This window comes from Protopterus annectens, chromosome 4.part1, assembly GCF_019279795.1.
Source record: "Protopterus annectens isolate FY-2018-M chromosome 4.part1, PAN1.0, whole genome shotgun sequence".
NCBI lineage: Eukaryota > Metazoa > Chordata > Ceratodontiformes > Protopteridae > Protopterus > Protopterus annectens.
The window spans coordinates 543,259,206-543,283,036 of record NC_056734.1 but is presented as its reverse complement, the minus strand read 5'-3'; the positions used below and the strand labels follow the sequence as shown (position 1 = coordinate 543,283,036).

The following is a 23,831-nucleotide window of genomic DNA, read 5'->3' as shown; positions in this document are numbered from 1 at the left end:
ACCTGAATGGGAGGCTATCTGACTTAATGTGTTCAAATGGGCACCTATAAACTCCAGGTTCTGTATAGGATGTAGATGAGATTTGGAGGTGTTGACTGAAATACCTAGCCTTTGACAAAGTTGGAGCAAACAGTCCCTTGCCTGCTCTAAGACATACCTGGTTGGGACGGTGAGGAACCAGTCTAGATCAGGGGTTTTCAACCGGTGTACCACAAGATTCTATGAACAAACCCATCAGTCTCGGGTAAGCTGCTACCACTGACATATACCTGGTAGCTGGGGGCTGGCTGTGATAAGACCAAAGGGCAGGGCTCTGAACTGATAGTGGCAATCTCCCAGCAGAAAGCTTAGAAATCGTCAGGCTTTGTCGGTTCATCTTGATGTCATAGTGTGTGGCCTGCAGATTGACTGACAACATTCAAACACCTTGTCGTAAAAAGGGCAAAATGGACTGAACCCTGACAATTTGGAACTTTGACTTCATAATTTGGTTCAGGTTGCTTAGATCCAAAACTGGACTCAGGTCCCTAGTCTTCTCTGGCACAAAAAGAACCCTGAGTAAGTCCTGAATGTCCTTTGGGCTGATGGGACCCTCTTGGAAGACTCTCTTGTCTAGCAGCTTTTGAGTCACCTGAGCTGTAGCTTCTCTTACTGGGTGGGATGTAGGGGAAGCTATCATCTTCTTTTGTTTGGGTGAATCTGGAAAAATGGTATGAAATAACCTCTGGATATTATTTTTAGCACCCAAAAATCTTTTGTTATAGAAGCCCAGGCAACTGGGTGCAAAGACAAGCACCCCCCCAACCGAATGCCTCCAGAAGTGGGCAGTCGGGCAACCCTTGAGGAAATGCTGAAAGGGTTTATCAGAGAATGAATCTCAGAAACCCTGTTTTTGCAGGACTCCTTTGACATGAGGACGGCATCTACCATTTGAACTCTCCCTTCTGCCTCTGGAAGAGTATTCCCTATGTGAATCCTGAAAAGATCCCTGGGACTTACGGAACCACATTTTCTTGCCTTTTCTTTGACTCCAGAAGGATCATCGAGGGGTAGAAAAGCATATCCTTACAACAGACAAGGTCTTAACATACTATGCACTCTGGGAAAAGCACTTTTTTCACAGTATGGCCAAAGAGAGATATCCCATTAAAGGGAGCATCGATGAAAGAAGACTTAAAAGGCTTAGCAAAGTAGCATAAGTGCATCCAGGCATGTCTCCTAATGGCTATGCCTAAACTGTCAAGCCTATGAGGTACCCTCCACAGCATGGGATATTAACCTCATGGATGCAATGGAAATGGAAAATAGAGTGGTTAGCTGCGAAGAGGACCTCTTGTAATTCTGCAGAGACATGGATTTTGAGAGGGATTTGGAGAGTTCCTTGGTCAAAATCCCACTGTAGTCTCATGAAGTGTTAGTAATTCAGGGATCTCAAAGCAAAGGTCGCTGAAGAAAATATGCACTTTCCAAACCTGTCCAATGCCCTGTATGCTATTAGGGGGATGGACTGAACTCTTCTAGCTCCTTTTTAGTGGATGCTGCCTCAACCATAGTATCACCAGGGACTTCTTTGCTCCAATGAGGTCCGTCCTTCAGCAGTACCAAAATTTTATCCAGATCCCAACTAACTGTTTCAACAGAATCCAGTTCTTTCCATGCCTGGCTCGAGATTAAAATCAATAAACTCATCTGCCACTGCAGTCACTCAAAAAGTAGATGGGGTGGACCAAAATGCTTTCAGAAAGACAGACTCCACTAGGGAGGGAGTATCTGAAGACTATCCACCTTTTTAAGAATTTCCAGGATGTCTCTGATCAAGATGTCATCCACTGGAGTTCGAGGGATCCTTCCCCGTTCATCAAAGTCAGTATCTTCAGTGAGAGATTTCATTGGAGAATCTATGCATCTCCTTCTGCACACTCTTTTGGGGAACCTCTTCAGTGGGATGGTCTGGAGAGGTATCTGAAGAAAGGGGAAGTTCTTTGATAGGGACTGTCTGGATACTAGATGGTACCGGCAGTCGCTGGAAAGGGCTTGACAGGATCAGAACTTGGACCAAAAAGGGGAGGGTATGCAAGATTCAAGGATAAGAGAGTAATCAAATCTCTTGAACGCATGAAAGCCCTCTCCACTACCTTGGAGGCAGACAGACCAGGAGAAGTCATGGCTGGATGCACCAGAGCCAAAACCTCTGAAGCTACCAAGCCCTAACTCTGTCCTAGAGCTGTCCAACCTTGAAGCTCCAAGGAACAAGAATGCTCCGATAAACATGGAGTGGAATACAACCCCCCCACACACACACCCAGCGCAGATGCTTCAGCTCCAAGACTCATCTTGATCCAAAGGAACCGGAGCAAAACTAGTCAGGGAGGCCATCTGAGTTGAAGACCTAGTAGTCCTCAGATCTGACATCGACACTCGGTGCTCTTATATCCAAGTGCTCTGAAACAGTCAGACAGATCAGATATCATTACATGAGAAGTGGACAGGACACTCACTGATCCAATGGGGGAGACAGCCAGAATAATGTCCATCTCAATCTGAGCTCTGAGGAATTTCCTCATCATCTCATCCATGTCAGCATCTGACAGACTTCTGGAGTACCTAATGGATGAGGGGGAGTGATTTGGACCGAGACTCGTCCTCAGCATCCTTCGGAGAAAGGGAAAATGGATCCAAGGAAAAACTGGTTCGATGATGAACCTGGGTGAGCAAGTTTGAGGAGACAGATACATCATCAGTCAGATCCAAAGGCATGGGATCCAAGTGTTTTTGCGTAGGATCCAAAGAAGATGGATCTTAAGTTTTCTGAATTTTTTGAGGGGGGCTCCTGTGAAAGCAAGGAAATACTGCCACTCCAGCTATCTGGAATTTTGTAAATAATTATACGTCACCTGAAAATATTAGTATGATTTATACAGAAATGTGACACTGCCAGCCCAGCTATCTGGAATTTTGTAAATAATCAAATGTCATTTGTGAATAGTAATATGATTCATATGCCTGTCCTACAAATGTAACAGAACTGTACGTTACTTACTGAGCTTCAAGAATGTAACCACAGTGTACCCTACTGGAAAAGAACAGCAATGTATATAAACTATATACCTGTGCAAATGTATGTTTTAATAGTAGAAGCTGGAGCATACAGAGTTAACTTGCAAAGCTTCAAGAAAATAAGTTGAAATTGTTTTACGATTGGGTTATCTTTTAGTTTCAGTGAAACAGACGCAGTGTCTAGACCTAGAGGTTTTTCTATTGTCTTGAAACAGAAATAATTACTAGGTTTCAAACGTAAAAGTGTTTTGTTATACAACTTCCAAGTTCTGCAAACTTCTGAGATATGTAATTCTCACACAGAAATGTTAAAATTATGTTAGTTTCTGTTAACCTGGGAACTGAAGACAGGTGACAGAGTGATGTCATCCACGCTAACCCACCAGTAATATGTCATATTAATTTAAAAACTCTCTGAGAGAGGAAGAGGGGACATTTTGTACCTTGTCTTTGACCTAGAAGCATCCATTCAACACTTCTGCCTGCATGTTGCTCTGCAAGTAAGATTTGGGCATAGTATTTCTTTGAGAGAGAGATAGGAATATAGTAAAGATTAGTTTAAATGTTTTCTGTAGCCATTTGAGACTGTCATGCAATGTTGTTTTAAAATACTTCCTGTGACTCTGAAATGACTATTTTGTTATTGAGCACTGTTTTATTTTATTTATTATGAAATATATTTAAACCTTTCAATTGTGTTTGTTTTGTTTAGAGTACTTGCATATGTACTTGATGATACTCTACAGGGCAGTCCTAAACAGCCCTGGTCTTGGTCACACTTAAAATCTGTATAACAGTAACATTACACAGCAGGGTTTGGTCACCCTTTGTAAGGGCCTTTATAGTATCGGATTAGTGGTGGTTGGTGGCCGTGATAACTACCTTATGGTCTGAGCAGAAGGGACAGTGCTAGTAAACCTGTGTCAGCCTTCTCCAGGAGTGTCTGCTTTTAAATAAATCAAATCTCAAAGTGCGTCTCAGCTCCTTTGCAGGAACATGAAGCACTGGTTGGATAGAGAGGGAGCTAGAGGTTTTAGCTTGACCTCGCAGCTGAGATCTTAACCCCATAGCAGTGCCAGTGGAGAGTCATATTGGGGATCGGAAGAAAGAGGCAGAAACCAGCCGCAGACTGACTGTGATCTCTGTGTGCTCTGACAGGAAATTGCACTTTCCTGTGCGTGTACATTCCTCACTGTTGCCAGTGGTGAGGACTGAGGCTCCTTGATTACCGGGCCAGTGCAGGGGGCATAATTTATTATTTGGTGGCAGTGGTGGGATATCCACATCCCATATTAATTGGTTGAAAGTGGTGAGATAGCCACATCACATATTAATTGGCTTGCAGTAGTGTGGATATTGAATTCCTGTAGACTGTGTACAGTGGTCAATGAAGGTGTTTGTATTCTCAATCAGCCACACAGTGAACATTCAGAGTTCATATCACAATTGTTTTATTTACTTTTTTTGTTAGCTTAGTCAGTCAGGGTGAGCAGGCAAGCATGTCAGGAGAGGAGTATGGCAAGCTGACAAGGAGCCAGTTGGCTGAGATGTGCCAGGCTAAAGGACTGGTGCATGCCAACATGACTAAAGCAGACATGACTGCAGCTTTAGTCACATCTGCATCACAGAACAGCAACCAGGAGGACAATCAGACTGGCAGTGGAGATGTACTGCTCTCAGAAAATGGACAGCTCAACCTTTCCACAGAGGACTTAAAATCCATCTGGAGTTAGAGAGACTTGAGTTGGAGGCCAAGCATTTGGAAACAGAAGCAGTAGAGAGACTGAGACATCTGAAGGCAGAGGGAAATGAGAAACTGCGACATCTGCAGGTTGAGGAGAATAAGAGGCAGAGGCAACATGAAAAGGAGATGCTGATTCTTCGCCAGACTCATGGAGGTAAGGGGAAAGGGAGTAACCGAACCTCAGAAGCAACAAAGATCAGTAATTTCTTTCACAATTTACAGGTGGGGATAATTTTGATAATTTCATTCATATGTCTGAGAGGGTATGTAAACAGTATAATGTGACCAAGGGCACTGGGTATGGTTCCTGACCCCCGTACTCGATGGTAAAACTCTAACTGTAATTTCTAAACTGTCTGATACCGATTGTTTAAATTATAATGTTGTAAAGAACTGTTTGCTAGAATATTTTAAGTTAACAACTGAAGCTTATAGGAAAAAGTTTTGTGAGCAAAGATGCAAGACAGATGAGTGTGTGAATATGTTGCTGAACTAAGCACTTATTTTCATAGGTGGGTGAGTGGATGTCAGGTCACCACCTTTGAAGGGCTGGCAGAACATTTGGTGAAGGGAACAAGCCCATAGCACTTTGCCTGAAAACAAGAAAATCTGGTTAGCTGATAAGAAAATGCACTACTGCAGATGAGCTGTGGAAGAAGGGAGACCCATACCTAGCAAACAGAGCATCACTGCACAGGAAAGGGACACCCAGTGCTGCTCATGGGTCTCAGGGAACCTATGGTGGGCAGCCCAGACTTCCCCAAAATAGTCCGCCAGCAGCAGGGGAAGCCACTAGTCCAGGTACACATCCAGGACTAAGGGTTAAATGTTTTAAATGCAACCAGTGGGGCCATGTAGCATATAGATGTCCACGGAGGTAAGGTGGGAGAGCCAGTAAGTGGGAACGACAAAATGCCAACAGTAGATTGTCTCGAGACAAGAAGGGTACCAAACTACCACCCTGCAGATGTCCCGATAGGGAATGATTTTATAATGCAGTACCGTGTGTGCATGCAGTTACACACAGTCAGGCATGGAAACAATCATGTGGGTCTGGTAGTCTGGTAGCCAGGGAGAGACCTAGACAGATCGCATACCTGCAGACAGGATTGTTGAGGTGGTTACTTCAGGGAGGGAGCTACAGCTACCCTGTACCAGTGAGACTGAAGGTGAGCCACAGCTGCTTGTGGGTACTGATGTTCCCTTGGACAGAATGACTGCGAGGGCAGAGGTGAGTAGTAGTACCCAGGGCTGACAATGAGGCACCACTGTTAGAGAACATCAGACTTCCTGTGGAAAGGGAGATGGGAAGGGTTACAAAGAGAGAGTTGAGACAGGGTCAGCTCTCAGACCCTACATTACAAGGCCTAAGGGAGGGGGGTAACTAGTGAGGCACTTGATTCTCAATGGAAGGGGGAATGTGTACAGTGGGACAAAGGGTTTCTGTATAGGGAGTGGACTCCTGAGGGACTGCTAGAGGGTGAGAGAATACAGCAGTTGGTACCGCCCAGAGCCTACCGTCTGGCACATCTAGCTATAGCCCATGATACTCCCTTTTGCAGGTCATATGGGCATAAAACATACAAAGAGACTTATTATGCAGAACTTCTACTGGCTTGGGATTTCCAGAGATGTAAGAAGGTACTGCAGGACCTGTGAGCAGTGCCAAAGGTAGCCAAGGCAGGAGAAAAGATGAAAGCTCCTTTGATGTCTTTGCCTGTGACTGAGCAGCCATTCCAGAGGATACTGTGGGGCCTCTGAGTACCCCAAGTTCCACAGGGAAAAAGTATATCCTAGTGGTAGTAATTTATGCTACCAGATACCCTGAGGCAGTGGTTCTGCCCTCCATTGAGGCAGAAAAGGTGGCAAATGCTTTGTTAAAGATTTTCAGCAGGGTAGGTTTCCTAAAAGAAATACTGACCGAGAGAGGTGCCAATTTCATGTCAGACCTACTGGCTTGTCTGTGGATGTACTTTGGGGTGAAGCACCTAAAGACCACCCCTACCATCCTAAGACTGCTGGCCTTGTTGAGAGGTTAAACTCTACACTCAAGACAATGCTACAGGCATTTGCAGACCACTTTAAGAGGGACTGGAACAAATATCTGCCCATCTGTTGCCCCAGGAATACACACATTTTTCACCCTTTGAGTTGCTGTATGGGCATAGGGTGAGGGGACCTCTAGATTTGATTTGAGATGAGTGGGAGGTGAGTGAATTCCACAAGGAGTCTGTTGTGGCATATGTCCTAAACCTCAGGACAAAGCTCAGGGAACACATGGGCTTGGCCCAGGAGAACCTGGCAGGAGCCTAACAGCAGAAAAGGTCTGGTATGACAGGAATGCTCGAGCTAGAGAATATGCTATAGGGCAACAGGTAATGGTTCTCATTCCTGTCAGACACAACAAGCTGAGGGCAGCTTGGAAGGGACCCCACAAGTTGGTAAGGAAGGTCAATGATGTTAACTAGATGGTAGAACTGATTGGCAGGACGGCAGGGGCACAAATTCTACCATGTTAGCATGATGAAACCTTACTATGACAGGGAGGCCCTTGTGCTGAGTATTTGGAGTACAAGACAGGAGGAGTCTGAGGGGATCTATGGCTACAGGTAAGCCAGCAAGGAGAATCCCAAATTACTATGGTGGAGCCTAGGGCTGCAGGCATATAATGGGACAGACAGTGCAGCATGGTACTGGGCTCAGCAATGCCAAGGCAGCTGGAATCTCAATACAGGGAATGGGGTAAGGTATTCCCAGATGAGCTCAACCCACTCAAGCATAGTTTCTCAAGGGTCACTTGAAAAACTAGCCTGAGTTTTCAGGGAGGGGAGAAATGTGACACCAGGGAAATACTGCCAGTCCAGCTATATGGAATTTTGTAAACAATTATATGTCACTTGAAAATATTAATATGATTTATATAGACATGTGACACTATCAGCCCAGCTATCTGGAATTTTGTAAATAATATGTCATTTGTGAATAGTAATACGATACATTTGTAGGACAAACATATGAAAGAGAACTGTATGTATGTACTGACCTTCAAGAATGTAACCACAGTGTACCCTACTGGAAAAGAACAAAAATGTATACAAACTATATACCTGTGCAAATGTATGTTTTAATAGTAGAAGCTGGAACATACACAGTTAACTTGCAAAGCTTCAAGAAAATAAGCTGAAATTGTTTTACGATTGGGTTATCTCTTAGTTTCAGTGAAACAGACAATGTCTACAGCTAGAGGTTTTTCTATTGTCTTGAAACAGAAATAATCACAAGGTTTCAAATGTAAAACTGTTCTATTGTTATACGACTTTCAAGTTCTGCAAACTTCTGAGATATGTACTTCTCACATAGAGATGCTAAAATTATGTTCATTTCTGTTAGTCTGGGAACTGAAGGCAGGCGACAAAGAGTGATGTCATCCAGGCTAACCCATCAGTATTATGTGATATTAATTTAAGAACTCTCTCAAAGAGGGATCATTTTGTATCTTGTCTTGGACCTAGAAACATCCATTCAGCATTTCTGCCTGCGTGTTGCTCTAAGTAAGATTTAGACATAGTATTGCTTTTAGAGCTAGAACCCAGCCACTGGGGATGCACAAGCCAGTGCATTTCTTTGTGCCGGTCCCAAGCCCGGATAAATGGGGAGGGTTGCGTCAGGAAGGGCATCCGGCGTAAAACTTCTCCAAATAATTTCATGTGGACACCAGTAAATATTTCCATACCGGATCGGTTGTCGAGGCCCGGGTTAACAACGACCGCCACCAGTACTTTTAGCCAACAGGGTGCTGGTGGAAATTGGGCTACTGTTGGCCAAAGGAGGAGAAGAGGTGGAAGGCATGGCCGAAGGCAGGAAGAGAGGAGAAAGGCTAGGACTGTGGTAGTGAGTGTCGGAACTTTGAATGTTGGCAGTATGACTGGTATAGGGAGAGAGCTAGCTGATATGATGGACAGAAGGAAGGTTGGTATATTGTGTGTGCAAGAGACTAGATGGAAGTGGAATAAGGCTAGGTGTATCGGAGGTGGGTTAAAATGGTTTTACCATGGTGTGGATGGCAGGAGAAATGGCACAGGAGTTATTCTGAAGGAACCGTATTCTAAGAGTGTTTTGGAGGTAAAAAGAGTGTCGGATAGAGAGATGTTTATGAAGCTGGAAATTGATGGTGTAATGATGAATGCTGTTGCTGCATATGCTCCACAAGTTGGGTGTGCAATAGATGAGAAAGAAAAATTTTGGAGTGAATTGGATGAAGTGGTGATGACTGTACCCAAAGGTGAGAGAGTGGTGATTGGAGCAGATGTCAATGGGCATGTTGGTGAAGGGAACGGAGGGGATGAAGAAGTGATGGGTAGGTATGGTGCTAAACAAAGGAAAGCAGAAGGTCAGATGGTAGTGGATTTTGTGAAAAGGATGGACATGGCTGTGGTGAATACGTATTTTAACAAGAGGGAGGAGCATAGGGTGACATACAAGAGTGGAGGAAGATGCACACAGGTGGATTATATCTTATGTAGGAGGGCCAGTTTGAAGGAGATTGGAGACTGTAAAGTGGTGACCGGGAAAAGTGTAGTTAGGCAGCATAGGATGGTGGTTTGTAGGATGACGCTGGTGATCAAGAAGAGGAGGAGGAGTGTGAGGGCAGCACCAAGGATCAAATGGTGGAAATTAAAAAAGGGTAATTGTGAGGTGGAGTTCAGGGATGAGTTAAGACAGGCACTGTGAGGCAGTGAAGAGTTACCAAATAGCTGGGTAACTACAGCAGAGCTAGTAAGGGAGACGGCTAGAAAGGTGCTTGGTATGACATCTGGACAGAGGAAGGAAGACAAGGAGACATGGTGGTGGAATGAGGAAGTACAGGAGAGTATACAGAGAAAGAGGTTGGCAAAGAAAAACTGGGATTGTCAGAGAGATGAAGAAAGTAGACAGGAGTATAAGATGAGGTGCATGGCAAAGAGAGAGGTGGCGAAGGCTAAGGATAAGGCATATGAAGAGTTGTATGAAAGGTTGGACACTAAGGAGGGAAAAAAGGACCTGTACCGACTGGCTAGACTGAGGGACCGAGCTAGGAAAGATGTGCAGCAGGTAAAGGTGATAAAGGATAATGAGGGAAACATACTCACAAGCGAGGAGAGTATGTTGAGGAGATGGAAAGAGCACTTTGAAGGTTTGATGAATGAAGAGAATGAGAGGGAGAGAAGGTTGGATGATGTAGGGATAGTGAATCATGAAGTACAATGGATTAGCAAGGAGGAAGTAAGGATAGCTATGAAGAGGATGAAGAATGGAAAGGCTGTTGGCCCAGATGACATACCTGTGGAAGCATGGAGGTGTTTAGGTGAAATGGCAGTGGAGTTTTTAACCAGATTGTTTAATGAAACCTTGGAAAGTGAGAGGATGCCTGAGGAATGGAGAAAAAGTGTTTTGTTACCGATTTTTAAGAATAAGGGTGATGTGCAGAGCTGTAGTAACTACAGAGAGATTAAATTGATCAGTCACAGCATGAAGTTATGGGAAAGAGTAGTGGAGGCTAGGTTAAGAAGGGACGTGATGATTAGTGATCAGCAGTATGGTTTCATGCCGGGAAAGAGCACTACAGATGCGATGTTTGCTCTGAGTGTTGATGGAGAAGTACAGAGAATGTCAGAAGGAGTTGCATTGTGTTTTTGTAGACTTAGAGAAAGCATATGACAGGGTGCCTAGAGAGGAGTTGTGGTACTGTATGAGGAAGTCAGGAGTGTCTGAAGTATGTAAGAGTGGTAACAGGATATGTACGAGGGTGTGTTGTGTGAGTGACGGATGCGTTTAAAGTGGAGGTGGGGTTACATCAAGGATCAAGGATCAGCTCTGAGCCCTTTCTTATTTGCAATGGTGATGGACAGGTTGACAGACGAAATCAGACAGGAGTCCCAGTGCCCTTAACTTCAAAGACAAAACAGACATCCTGTGTGTCTGAAGATCCCACCTCTAGTCAGGACACCATCCCCGCCGAGGAGGAATGGCTTGAATGGATGACAAGAGCCCTGAACCTGACAGTGTGGTAGGCTCAGAGGAAAGAATTGTCCCCAGTTATTTGAAAGTTGGGGTCTCCGACAGAAAATGGGGCTGCCAGAGACACCTTCAAGGACAGCAAAGATGATGAAACATCGGGTCAAAAGGACCAAGTCCTTGGAGTGGAATGATACAGATTCAGGACCTCTGGCATCAAGGTCAGGATAAGTATCAGCTTCAAAACCACTGGCTCCAAAGTATGAGCTGGGGAAGGGGCAAAGATAGGGTATCAGGACCTGCCCTGTCCACCTTCGGCACCAAGGGAGTGGGCAGGAACCCATACCTATTTGCATTTTCAGGAATGCCCTCATCATATGGTCCAACTCCATATCCAAGGCACTTCTGAAAGACTTAAGTGACCTGAATGAGGTCACAACTATATGCAGGAGTGTTCATGCTCTAGACAGGGTCTACTTGGTTATTACTTCAGTGACACATCTTTAATCAAGATAGGACCAGAGTAATTTGTAGTTGCAGCACGAAGCACTAACTCCAAAATATACAAAGAAACTTGTGTCACCAAATTTGATACTGATGACAAAGCCTCATCAGCTTTCCTCTTTTTTGGTTAATCTCCTTCTCCTGCTTATCTCAAGACTTATGCTTTTTTGCTAGATTTCCTGGCCTTTTCTCCATCAGGAGGAAGAAGGCCCTTGATCACAAACTTGCTCTTGTCAGATAAAGCCCTTTGGCCAAAGGCCTTACAAAGCAGCACTCCATGTTTAGGTGCTCTAAGCCCAAAGTAGTAAACATATAGCTCATGACTATCCTGCAGGAATATGTTATGGCCACATTTATGGCACTTCTTTAAATTCTTTTCTCCCTTTTCTTCATCCTTCATGATGAACTGAAAGGACTGACAATTTATAACTACGCCCAAAAAAACACAGACAGAGCAAAAAGGAAAAACATAGAAGAGGTATCCAAGATTAAGAACAAGCAACACAGAGAAGGCCCAGTGACAAATTTTGTCGGTGGGAGAAATGCAACTCTGGACCTATGCCAAAAATACTACTCAAACTCTAGTAAGATAAAAAAACAACAAATCCTCAATACAACAGCATAACTATCCTGAGCAAACATCCTGAAAATACTGAGAAAAAAAGAAGGCAAGGAGCACATAGTTGCGACATCTTCATGAATCATGTCCAAATCCAAAATTTCAAGCAAAACCTCAGAGAAGACAGGGCAGGTGCATTGTGGGATGGAAAAGTTAAGAGGAGCTCAAGGCCGGATCACTAGCTTTGATGGCTCAGATCAAACAAGCAGCCTGAAGACCCATCAATATGATCAGGAAAAAGGAATGGACAGGATTTGTTTGCTGTTCAGCATTTAAATTTTATCAGTAGTGTAAATCCCTTATGTTTTACACAACTTTAATTTTTCACAATCGAGCACTCTATAAGCAAATTACTGCTATACTGAGGAAATGATCGTGCAAAGTGTACAATTTTAAGTGACAACATCTTTCCTTATAGGTCAAAGTAGATATTGTCCTTACTCCTTTTGGAAATTTCGTCTGGACCTTCTCAAGTCTCATCAGATGTCCTGATGAATAAATACAGAGAGAGTTGTACTCAAAAATTGACCATAAGCAAGTCTTATATAAATTAAGTATATATTTTACATACTTTTTGAAAAGCAGGTAACTCATTTGCCATGTACCTATTCACTATGATGTCAGCTTATTTGAGAAAGATAAAGTACTCGAGATATTAATTCCTAAATCAATGCAGTCCTTTACTTCGCCCATGACAATGCCTTGTAAGATTACAGATATCTTGACTTCTGGTCTGCCAAAGCATATTTTACATTTTTTTCTATGCTAAAAGATATACCAGCTTCTGAAACCAAACTTAAAAATTTAGGTAAGTAACGATTAATGTCGCAAAAGTCTTTGCTAATTACGATGAAAAATCTGACCTTGCAATCATCTGCTTATCTGTTGATCCAGCAGGAATGATGCAGAAAGAAAGTTGTGTTCAACAAATCACAAATGTGGCAAACACACAAAAGCTTTAGCCAAATCTAGAAATACTATGGGGCATGCTAAACCAAGATCAATACCAGTAGTACACTGATTATGTACTTTGTTGTTGACGTTTAGGAGGAGACCTCTGTGTGTGTATGCACCTCTGTGGTGTTGGTGAAGTTTCGTTGTCCAAGACTATACCCTCCACGTCTTAGAAACTAGACTAATTTCTTCAAACTTTTCATCAGCTAAACTGACTGGAGGACCCATGACAATATCTAACGAACGTCAACAGGACAACACTGGCCTGTGTGTGTGTGTGTTACAGTAGGACTGGTGCCGGTTTAAATTCCCAGACTGATGCAAATTGAACATGCAAAAGATAGGGGAATATGAAAAATTCCAAGGCTTACTGCTCCAGATGTGGGATGATCAGCAATAGTTGAAGGAATATGTGCTATCAATAAAACCCACTGGGGTATGAGATAAGTGAGACTAGTTCAAACAAGCCTGAATCTGTCCAAACCACTAAGATGTTCTGCACCTAGCTGTCAACATAAACAAAAATAAAAAGGGAAAATGCTGAGCCAGAGTTGGGGAAAACAAAAGCTGACACCTGCATGACTTGGGTACTTCAGTTCATCACCACTGCCAGAAGGAGAAATAAAATGAAGCAGGCCCACGGTCTTGCTTAAAAAAAATAGAAGGAAGATGTTTAATCTACTCTATCTCCCGTTTTCCTCTGCCATGACATGCTACTCCAAGGATAAACTGTCTTACCTTCTTTCCTCTTCTCCAAAACTATGCATTTGCTGACTGATGATGTAATCTGGACAGAAGATGAATCAAAGGTGTGCAGCACTTTTTTCAGCAGAAGTATCAAGATGCGAGAAGCTCTCATTTTTAAAGCAGCAAGACCGATAACCAGGGCTCAGGTAATAACGGGATTATAAAAAAAGATCTAATCAACAATGTAATTTTCAATGGTATGCTGGGTTGAAATACAGGAATACAGGACAACTAGTCGGACAATGAATAGGACCAAAAAAGAAAAAAAGGATGAACAGAAACAATGCTTCAAATTACTCTGACACAACTGCAGCTCTGTTCAAAGGAAAGAAAACTGATAACAGTGGGTGGCACTGATACACTGCTTGGACTATAGCTCTGTAGACAGAAGCCTGCATATGGGAACCTTCATACTCTTAGTACCTGATGTACACAAATTCTTATCCTCAGCACTATATCCAAGTGTGAAGAATGACAGGATGGCCAAAGTGCAACCGCAAGACTGCAGTGCGTTTGGTAGGGAGCAGAAACACATTTTTTTGCCATTTTTCAGAAGACTTCGGCTGAAATTCTGTTCGAAAATCTCAGGAGCTGGCCGACTGGCACTTGCGAACTGCTTCTGCTTAAGGCACCGCGCGGCAAGAAAGACTGAAGAAAATGGCGTCGGCTGCCTCTTTTATACCCCTGCCGCACTGACGTCAGGGAAGAAGCGACGACAACCGACGCCGGACCAAGGCTTTGGAATTCAGGCTGACTGCGGGACCGCCTGACGGCAGGATAACCCAAGTGTGATGACTGCAGCAGCATAGCATGATGAACATCACATTTCTTTGCCATTTTTCATCATAACAACCTGGCTCTGAGGTGGAGAAGGATGAAGTCCTGGTTGTCCTCAGCTGACCCAACCTCAAACTGCGTCGGACTGGAGGGAAGGGATGAGAGCAACCAGCAGATGTCGGCTTGCCAATCAAGTATGGAAAGAAGTAGTGTCTGCCACTGTGCTAAAAAAACTAGTACAAAACAGCAGTAAAAATAATGGGTCAGTTTTGACTCATCAAGTATTACTTGTGCACTAGGTGTGCTTGTGTGTGTGTGTAAACACACACATGCCTAGGCCTAGCACTTCTAAGGCTGCCAAGGAGCATGGGGGTTAAAGAAAAAAAATGCTCACCCAAGCAGCTGATGGACCACCACTACTTGGCTCCAATCAAACTATCATTATATAGCAAAATAACTTGGGCAGAAAGAAAAGCTCAGTAGAAGGTAAGCTGACTGTCAAAGTGTTAGGGCAAGAAAAATATGCAGTAAAGAAATCCTCATGACTATAGCACAACTACACCTATATGTATACTGATACTTGTTAACCAGTAATAAGATTTTCCTCAATGTTTCCATCCTCTGCTACTTCTAAACATGTGCAATTGCTTAATTTAACATGCACCCAAAGTGATAACACTTATTTAGCAAAGAAATGTATGTGAAATTGCTGACCTACATGTTCTTTCAATGGAATCCCTACAAACTCTCACACAAGGCCTACATTCGAATGTTTTACTGTTACAGTGTATTTGAATAATGTTTTAGTGTCCTAATCAGCTCATTCAATAGTACATTTTGCTTTCCAAATATTAACAAAGTGCCTCACATTATCTTAAATAAATGCTTTGATTTCCTAAGATTACAGAGACCGAGCTACCCCCATAACAGCAGCCATACTAATGTCTACACTAATGTAGCCCAATCTACTTGATCTTAGGTTGTAAAACTTGCTTTTATGTCATTATTGCTAATGCATCTTTAAAAAAAATCCACATTTTTGAAAGCAAGCAAGAAAAATTCCAACATTCTTACCTCACTTTCTAAGAAAAAGAGCACCAACATTCTGATCAAGTTTCCATTTGGACTATTACGCCCTCTCCTTTTAGCCAGTGCCTCTTCTGCTAGTGGGTCATGTCTGCTGAATAACCTAAAACAGAATATTTTCCATACATCTGTTACCAGTCAAGAAATAAAGCTCCAAAATGTTTCTTGTGAAGTCCTGCTATATTACAATAGACAAGTAAGAATATAAAAATATAACATTGTGGAGCTGGTGGTAAGTTTCAAGTATAAAAAGCATGTATATTTAATTAGTATTACTTAATGAAAGTATCCCAGTTCAACAGAAAGGGGCTAGATGCCATACATACAAACAAAATGTTCAACTTTGTAATTATTACTGGTACAGAATTAAGTAATGCAGTTGAAGCAACTGTGAATCACTTTCATATTACTGTCATAACGCATATAAAACAAATGCCTACCAGTACAAAACAAAAGGAAGTAAAACAAAATTAGCAACAAAAAAAAAAACATTCACACTATACAGAAAGCAAATGCAGACCTTCAAAAGGCACATCAGACAAAACAATCTTCTGCAGATTATTCTTGCTGGTTCAATAGACTCCTCAAACAATGTTCATGATTCTCTCCCTGTTTACTTCTTGCTCTCCCTTCTCTCTTTTATGAGATCCATACAGTCACTGAAGGAAACACTGACATAACAGAAGATGGACCCCCCCCCCCCAAGTGTCAATTCTTTTCTTGAAAGAAGGAAAGCAGTGAAGGAGAAAGAAGTCTCTGTGAGAACATTCAAATTGTTCAGAAAAATCTACTTACTGAAGATAAGACAATCTAAGGGGACAGAGTGAGGGTTGCTGCTCTACTCACCAACACCACTGTCATGGATTCAATGTTAGTAAAGATGAAATGCAACTAACCTATCCTTTTCAAGCTTTCGGGATGAGCAGAGTTTGGGTACTCACATGGAAAGCAACTTGCATAAAGAGACTAAAAAATAACATCCAAAAGTCACCCCTGCCACTGAAGTGAACTTCCAAATTATGCATTACAAAAATATGATTTGCAATTCAGGTCACAAAAGTACAACCACCTCAGACTGAACTAAGTAGGTGAAACGACTGACTGAGCTAAACGGGTTTAAAAGGATCTGGGATCTCTCTCACAGCATAACACTTAGGTATACAATAAGTAATTTTTCACATATGATCTGTTTAATTGACTGGACTCCCTTGATTTCCTTTAGCAAATGAGACAACTAATTTAATTTTCTGAAATGGAGTTGCACGAAGAAGTTTAGTACTTGAATACTTTTGTGACTGTAGAAAAACGTATGCTGGAAAATAAGTAGCAGGAGAGGCACCTTACACTAGAACAGACACCACAAATGAGAAAGTACAGCCGTGTACACTTGCCATAAATGTAGATGTTCGAGTGTATTCACTGTTGCAGTCATCACATTTGGGTTATCTGCCTACAGGGTAAGCCTTCAGTCGGCCTGAATACCAGAGTCTTGGGATTTCTGCGTCAGATGCTGTCGCTTCTTCCATGAAGTCAGGTCGTCAGGGGTATAAAACATGCAGCAGACGCCATTACATCAGTTTTTCTTGCCCCAGATGTCAGGAGCCCCCAAAATAGGAAGCAATTACCTGGTGTAGAATGCCCCCAATGTTTTAAGATATGGCCAAACAAAAGGATAGGTAGAAGTATAGAGAAGTCAGGGGGCTGGAGGGAGGGTAACCAGGACTGCAACAGTGAATACACTCGAACATCTACATTTATGGTAAGTGTACACAACTGTACTATGTTCTTCGTGTTTCACTGTTGCAGTCATTACATTTGGGTTGATTCCCAAAGCTGAAGATGGGTGGAGGCAGTCGAGAAGCATTAGGACTGGCAAGCAGGCCCTATAAGACTGCTGTGGCAAATCCAGTTCTGAATTTAGAAAAGATAGGTAAGTGGTAATGCTTGGTGAAAGTGTGTACAGAGCTCCAGGTTTCAGCTTCAAGGATGCCCCCGGTAGGGACTCCCCTGATAAATGCTGTAGAGGCTGATGTAGCCCTAGTGGAATGTGTTCTGATCCCCTGTGTGGTAGGTTTCTCATGGTGTTTGTAGCAGAAATTGATGCAGTGTGCTATCCATTTATAAATGGTTTGCTTTGAAATGGCCTTGCCCTCTGCCCCTGTAGCAAAGCTGACTAGCAGCTGGCCAGATTTTCCGAAAGGTTTAGTCCTGTCCAGATAGAACCTAAGCTGCCTGTGCACGTCCAGGGAGTGCAGGATCCTTTTCCCTCTATTCTGAGGATTAGGGAAAAAGGTTGGCAAATAAATGGATTGGTTTAAAGCCACATTAGATACCACCTTGGGCATAAATGATGGGTTAGCCCTGAGGGAAACCCTGTCGGCATGGAAGATAATGAAGGGTTCCACGGCCGTAAGGGCCTGCAATTCAGACACTCTTCTTGCTGAAATGCTGGCTAGAAGTTAAGCTGTTTTCCAGGAGAGGAATTTTAACTCTGCTGTAGCAGCAGGTTCAAAGGGTGGAAGCGTGAGTTTTTCAAATACAACCTTAAGTTCCCTGCCTGGAGTGGGAGCTCTCCTGGGGGGGGGGTGTCTTAAATTTTTGGCTCCTCTCAGGAACTGTTTGACCAGAGGATGAGAGAAAAGGGGGTGGCTCAGTATTATAATGAGCTGAGATGGCAGAGGCATGAATCTTAATTGAAGAGAAGGATAGGCCTTTGTGGAGCATTTCTGTTAAGTAACTTAGTATATGAATTAAGCTGGGCACACTTGTATCCATTCCCTGAGACTGGCTCCAAGAACAGTATCTTTTCCACTTTTCTGAATAGAATTTTCTAGTACTAGGCCTCCTTGCCTCAAGGATGACATCCAGCACCTGTTTACTGACTGTTGCTGGTGATGGGTTCAGGGGATGAGCCAGGCTGCTAGATTCAGGGTTTGTAGCTGAGGATGCAAAATCTGGCCTTCTGTTGGGACAGCAGGGAAGGGGTCTGAGGCAGGTGCCATGGTGGCACTACTGTCAGGCTGCGCAAAAGTGGGTACTGGTGCTGGCGTGGCCAGTCTGTTGCAATCAGGATTGTCCTTGGCTTGTCCTGTTTGATCTTTAGTAGAACCTTCGAGAGGAGGGGCAGAGGGGGAAAGGCATAAATTGAGAGGTTTTCCCATGTAAAGGACAGGGCATTCACCTTCCATGCTTTGCTGTGGGGAGTTCTGGTGCAATATTTGCTCACTTGATAGTTCTGAGGTGAAGCAAAGAGGTCCACCTCTGGTGCCCCCCCACCTGTGGATCAGATGCTTGAATGATTTGGGTTCCAGTTTCCACTCGTGTGTCCATTAGATTTCTGCTCAAGTCGTCTGCCGGTGAATATAGTTTGCCTGGCAGGAATTGAGCTTGCAGGTGCACTTGATTGCTCAAGGCTGTGTTCCACAGAGCCACGACTAACCTGCAGAGTGGGTAGGAATGGGTTCCCCCCTTGCTTGTTTATGTACCACATAACTGTGGTGTTGTCTGTCTTTATCAATAGTTGCCCTGGAAGAATAAGGCATTTGAAGGCTGTAAGCGCATTCTGTACTGCTAACATTTTCTTTTTGATTTAAATGCAGGTGCATTTGCTTTGGGCTCCATCTGATGCGTCTGTTAGGGTTTGGGCGGCAGGGGGTTGAGTGAAAGGGAGTCCCTTGTTGTGGTAGCAGGCCTCTGCCCACCAAAGGAACTCTATCCTTAGGCAAGGAATGATAGTAATCATTGTTTCCAGGTCCTGAGAACGTTGACACCAGAGACTTTTTAAGTACCAATAAAGTTTCTTCATATGCAGTCTTGCATATGAAATTAGCAGAATGCAACAGGCCAAGAACCCTAGGGCTTGCAGTATTTTTCTTGCAGATAGCTGGGTTTTGGTGGCCAGTAGACTGAAGTAGTTTGTCAAACAAATTTGTTTTTCTGGAATGAGGAATGCCATCTGGGAAGTTGTGTTCAAGCTTGCTCCCAGGAATACAATTTGTTGGCTGGTTACCAGATGTGATTTCCTTTCATTGATGGTGTACCCCAGTGAAGTTTGAAGTCTCTTTACAAATGTCAGGTGCTTGAGTAGCAATTCCTGACTGTCCGCCTGAATCAGGCAGTCGTCCAAGTATGGGTAAATTTGAATTTTTCTCTGCCTGCAATATGCAATGGATGGAGCTAGGCATTTTGTGAATACCCTGGGCGCAGTAGATAAGCCAAAGGTAAGTGCAGAAAACTGATAGTGCATAGAGCCTGCTCTGAAACTTAGATATTTCCTGCAAGATTCCCTTATGGGGATAAGCAGATAAGCTTCTTTTAAGTCTAGGGTGGCTAGCCAGGAGTCCTTGGCTAGCACAGGAAGCAGCTGTTGGAGAGTAAGCATTTTGAATCATGGAACCACCAGGAAGGTGTTGAGAACAGACAGATCTAGGATAGCGCGCCAATAGTTTTCTTTTCTGGGTACCAGAAACAGTCTGGAGTAAAAACCTTGTCCCCTTTGCTCTGCTGGGACAGGCTGAACAGCCTTGATACTGAGAAGAGAAAGTACTTGCTTTTGGGCCTCTGCCCACTGGTTTGGGGGGAGATCTGGCCATCCGCTTGGGGTTGGCAGTGAGCGGAAGTAGAATCTGTATCCCTGGGATACAATGTTTTGAAGACCCATCTGTCCTGGGTAATGTACTCCCAAGTTTTTTGTATGCAGGGCTAGTTTTCCTCCTAAGGGTGCAAGTACTTGGGCAACGCTTGGAAGAGTTAAGGAAAAGTCATTTTGAAATTTTACCATACGATAGTGGCTTACTACTCCCTGTTTTAGAGGTGGGAGCATTCCATTGCTTAGATCTGTGTGTACTCTGAGACTGCCGAGAATGGTCTGGGAGGGAGTGGAAAAGGCCAATGCCTACTGAATCTAGGTGGCTGTACCTGTAGGAAATCTTTAATAGTTTGCATAGATTTAGCTTTTTCCTCCATCTTTTTGAGGATGACTTCTGCTTTAGTGCCAAACAGATGTTCTTGGTTTAATGAGGCATCTAGTAATTTTGCTTTGACATGGTCTGGCAAGATTTGTTCCTTAAACCAAGCATGCCTTCTAAGAACAGACCCTGTGACAGCAGCCCTGCAAGATGCTTCTAAGGTATCAAAACCACATTGCAAAGTATGTTTGCCAACTTGGTTAGCCGAATGCATTAACTGTTGTAAATCTTTATGTTTTGCACAATCAGGAATCAATGTAATTTTCGGTTTAATTAGCTCCATAATATGTTGCTGATACTTTAACACATGAAACAGGTAATTTAAAGCCCTGATGGCAAAAGTAGCAGAGGTGTATGCCTTCTTACTCCATCTGTCTGAAGCCCTGGAATCCCTGTCCGAAGGGGTAGGGTTTTTGGCTGTTGTAGCCTTAATGCCTTTAGGCCCTTGGGAAATGGTCTCTAGATACACAGCAGGATCCTTAAAAAGGAATTTGTGGGAGTCAGGTACTCTGTAGTACCTGTCAGGTGTCCTGAGAGCTGGAGGCAAAGTATCAGGGGTAAGGCTGGATTCCATGAAGACATCATCTACAATTTCCAGAACAGGAGGGATAGCTAGATGCCTGTGGTGAGGCAATTTTAAAAATTCCCTGAGTCTCTTTTTGGATTGCGGGTAGTCCTGGCACTCCCAGTGGAAATGCTCTCTAAGGGTATGCAGGGTTTCACCAAAAGAAAAATCTTCTGGTGGGGAAGCAGAGGAAATGGAATCCTCTGCATCAGAATCCTCATAGGTAGATAAGGGTATGTGTCCTGGTAATCAGAAGGGTCAGCGTCATCGGACTCATGATCTGAAGAATCAGAAGGAAAATCAGTTCTTGGGTCTTTTTGAGGGGGAAGGCTGGCTTCCCCTAATTAAAGTAATAAGGCCTTCAGCCATTCTAAGCATTTGTTTCTGTGGCATGTGGGCCTGAGAATTCACTTTGGTCGTCGGTTTCCTAGGATTAGTGCGAACTCTGGGTCTGAGAAATTCGGTATTTTTGGTTTGAAACGAAGTCGTCGGTTTAATATGAAAATTGCAAGGCCTGAATACACCCTCAGAAGCCGGTACCTGCACAGCAGCTCCGGACCCATCCAAGGTAGAGACATCTGCAGGCTCCATAGTCGAAAAAGCATCTCGTGGCATACCGGACTCCGAATGGGTCTCAGTAGAGGTCTGCAAATCTGTAGAAGTGGGTATAAGGGGCTGAGAAAGCCCCTGAGTACTGGCGGACTGGGGACTAGCTTAACGGAAGCGTCATTGGCAGTTTTAGCCTATGCGGTCTGTCTCTGTCTTTATCCTTACTTTTTTTCGGAAAATCGGTAGTTGGATGGCTTATCAAAGCCATTTCGGAATACGGAGAACGAGAGAGAAAGAATTTAGCAACAAAAATAGCCCAAGGACAAATAGTTCGGGAGTTGAACAAGGCACAAAACCGACAGCGAGGAACTTCAATGTCTAAGCCTAAACAGGTGACTCAGTAAGAATGAAAATCTCTGTGAGGTATTTTGCTTTCCACAGGCAAGACAATTAATTTTTTTCTGACATCGGTTAGCGCAAGAAAAAAGGATCCCCAACGGGGTACTTATCTTTTAGAAGACTTTAGGTCTGAAACTTGAAAAACGAAAATTTCAGGAGGCGGCCGACCGGAACTTGCAAACTGCTTCGGCTTCGGACTCTGCACAACAAGAAAAGCTGATGTAACTGCATCGGCTGCATGTTTTATACCCCTGACAACCTGACGTCATGGAAGAAGCGACAGCATCCAACGCAGAAATCCCAAGACTCAGGTATTCAGGCCAAATGAGGGCTACCTGCAGGCAGACAACCCAAATGTGATGACTGCAACAGCGAAACACGAAGAACATCCTCTAAAGACCAAAACAACTCTCAGGCAGAGAGGCGTGAGTGTCAGTTTTATCCCAGGAGTGGGTTTAAGTATCAACCTGATCTAATAGTGAACCTACTTCTAAACAGGAAACAAAAGCTGTCTAAAACCATGCTTTATCCACAGGAAAAGGCACCTAAGCCTTCCGCCAGAGCTCAAAGAGCAAACGCTGGGATTCTTCACAAGAAGCAACCTGAGCAGACTCTCGGTTCACCACAGAAAGGCTCCCTGGAAACAATCAGATTCCAGTCCTGCTACTACTTCAGAGGTAAGCGTGTAACTTAATCATACATGGTTCTGGAGGGCATACCATTGTCTGGGGAAAAAAAAAAATTGTCTGAACTAATAGGTCAGCTTCTACAGCAAGACAAAATTAATCTGAAGCTACCAAAATAGGAGTCATTGTCTGTCTCTTTCATCCTATACCTGAAAACAAACCTTCTACAGTAGAGGTGGAAAAAGACAAGTTCAATCTCACTAAAAGGTACTAAAGCGCAATGATGTCTTGAAACAGCAAACATTCAGATTTGAATTTCACTCTGCTGCAAGCAAATCAAACAAGTGCTCCATTTCTAAAAAATACCCCCTAGTTTGATGTTAAAATAGCACACATACATAAATTCATAACCTACTGAGACTTCAGTGACTATGCCCACCAAACTGTTGAAACCTCCAAAGGAAGCACTGTATTTAAAAAAGAGAGAGAGGAAGACTGCTACCTGCAATCCACATCCAAGACAGACAGAGATTCAAGGATTAAAAAGTGAGCTCCCTCGTTGCCATATGCTGTATATACATCAAAGTGTATTTTTATCTAAATGCCAGATTAAACTGTATAGGTAAGATAGAATGGAATCCAATGCCCTCAAAGTTCTTACAAATGTACACACTAATGCAGAAGAGAAGCAACAGAGATGTAAAGAACATAAGTTTGTCCAGACACAGCAGAGGATTCACTACTAAAGAAATAAACTGACAAAGCACAATAAATATTTGAGACTATGGCAGCACTAGTTTCACGGTGTGGAGGGTTTCATCTGTAACGTTCTCATGCGCAGCCCTGTAAAATGTACTGCTGATCGGTAAGTTCTTGCAATGTATTACCACATCAAATAACTTGTCCTTTCAAAAGTCAACAACAATGTTCCCAAGGTGAAGCTTAGTATCAGGCTCAGGATGGTGAAGACCTAATTGAGGTGGGGGGGGGGGGTAAACTGTGACTCTGCATACTCTGCTATCCTTATGAGAAGTAACAAAGCAAGAATTCCATTCCTAGAAAGAGTCAGCGACTCTACTCATTGAGCGCAAAAAAACACATCCAAGTTAGGGGAAAAAACAACTGACCCGGAAGATGTGGCAGATATGATACATGGCAAATATATGACGTACAGAGGTGTATAGACACTGCAGACAGATTTAAGACCAAGCCCAAAGGTGGGAAGCACATATAGGATGTATAG

The 23,831-nt window shown here is 43.3% G+C and overlaps 1 protein-coding gene across 1 annotated transcript in view; it reads right to left on the bottom strand.

Annotated features, from left to right (window-relative positions):
- The window catches only part of STAG1 (stromal antigen 1), a 2,620,144-nt gene that overhangs the window by 1,391,165 nt on the left and 1,205,148 nt on the right, over positions 1-23,831 (bottom strand). Inside the window, exon 11 of the mRNA XM_044070350.1 lies at positions 15,471-15,585. Within this exon, the coding sequence (XP_043926285.1) occupies positions 15,471-15,585 (115 nt within the window). The remainder of the gene's footprint in view (positions 1-15,470; positions 15,586-23,831) is intronic.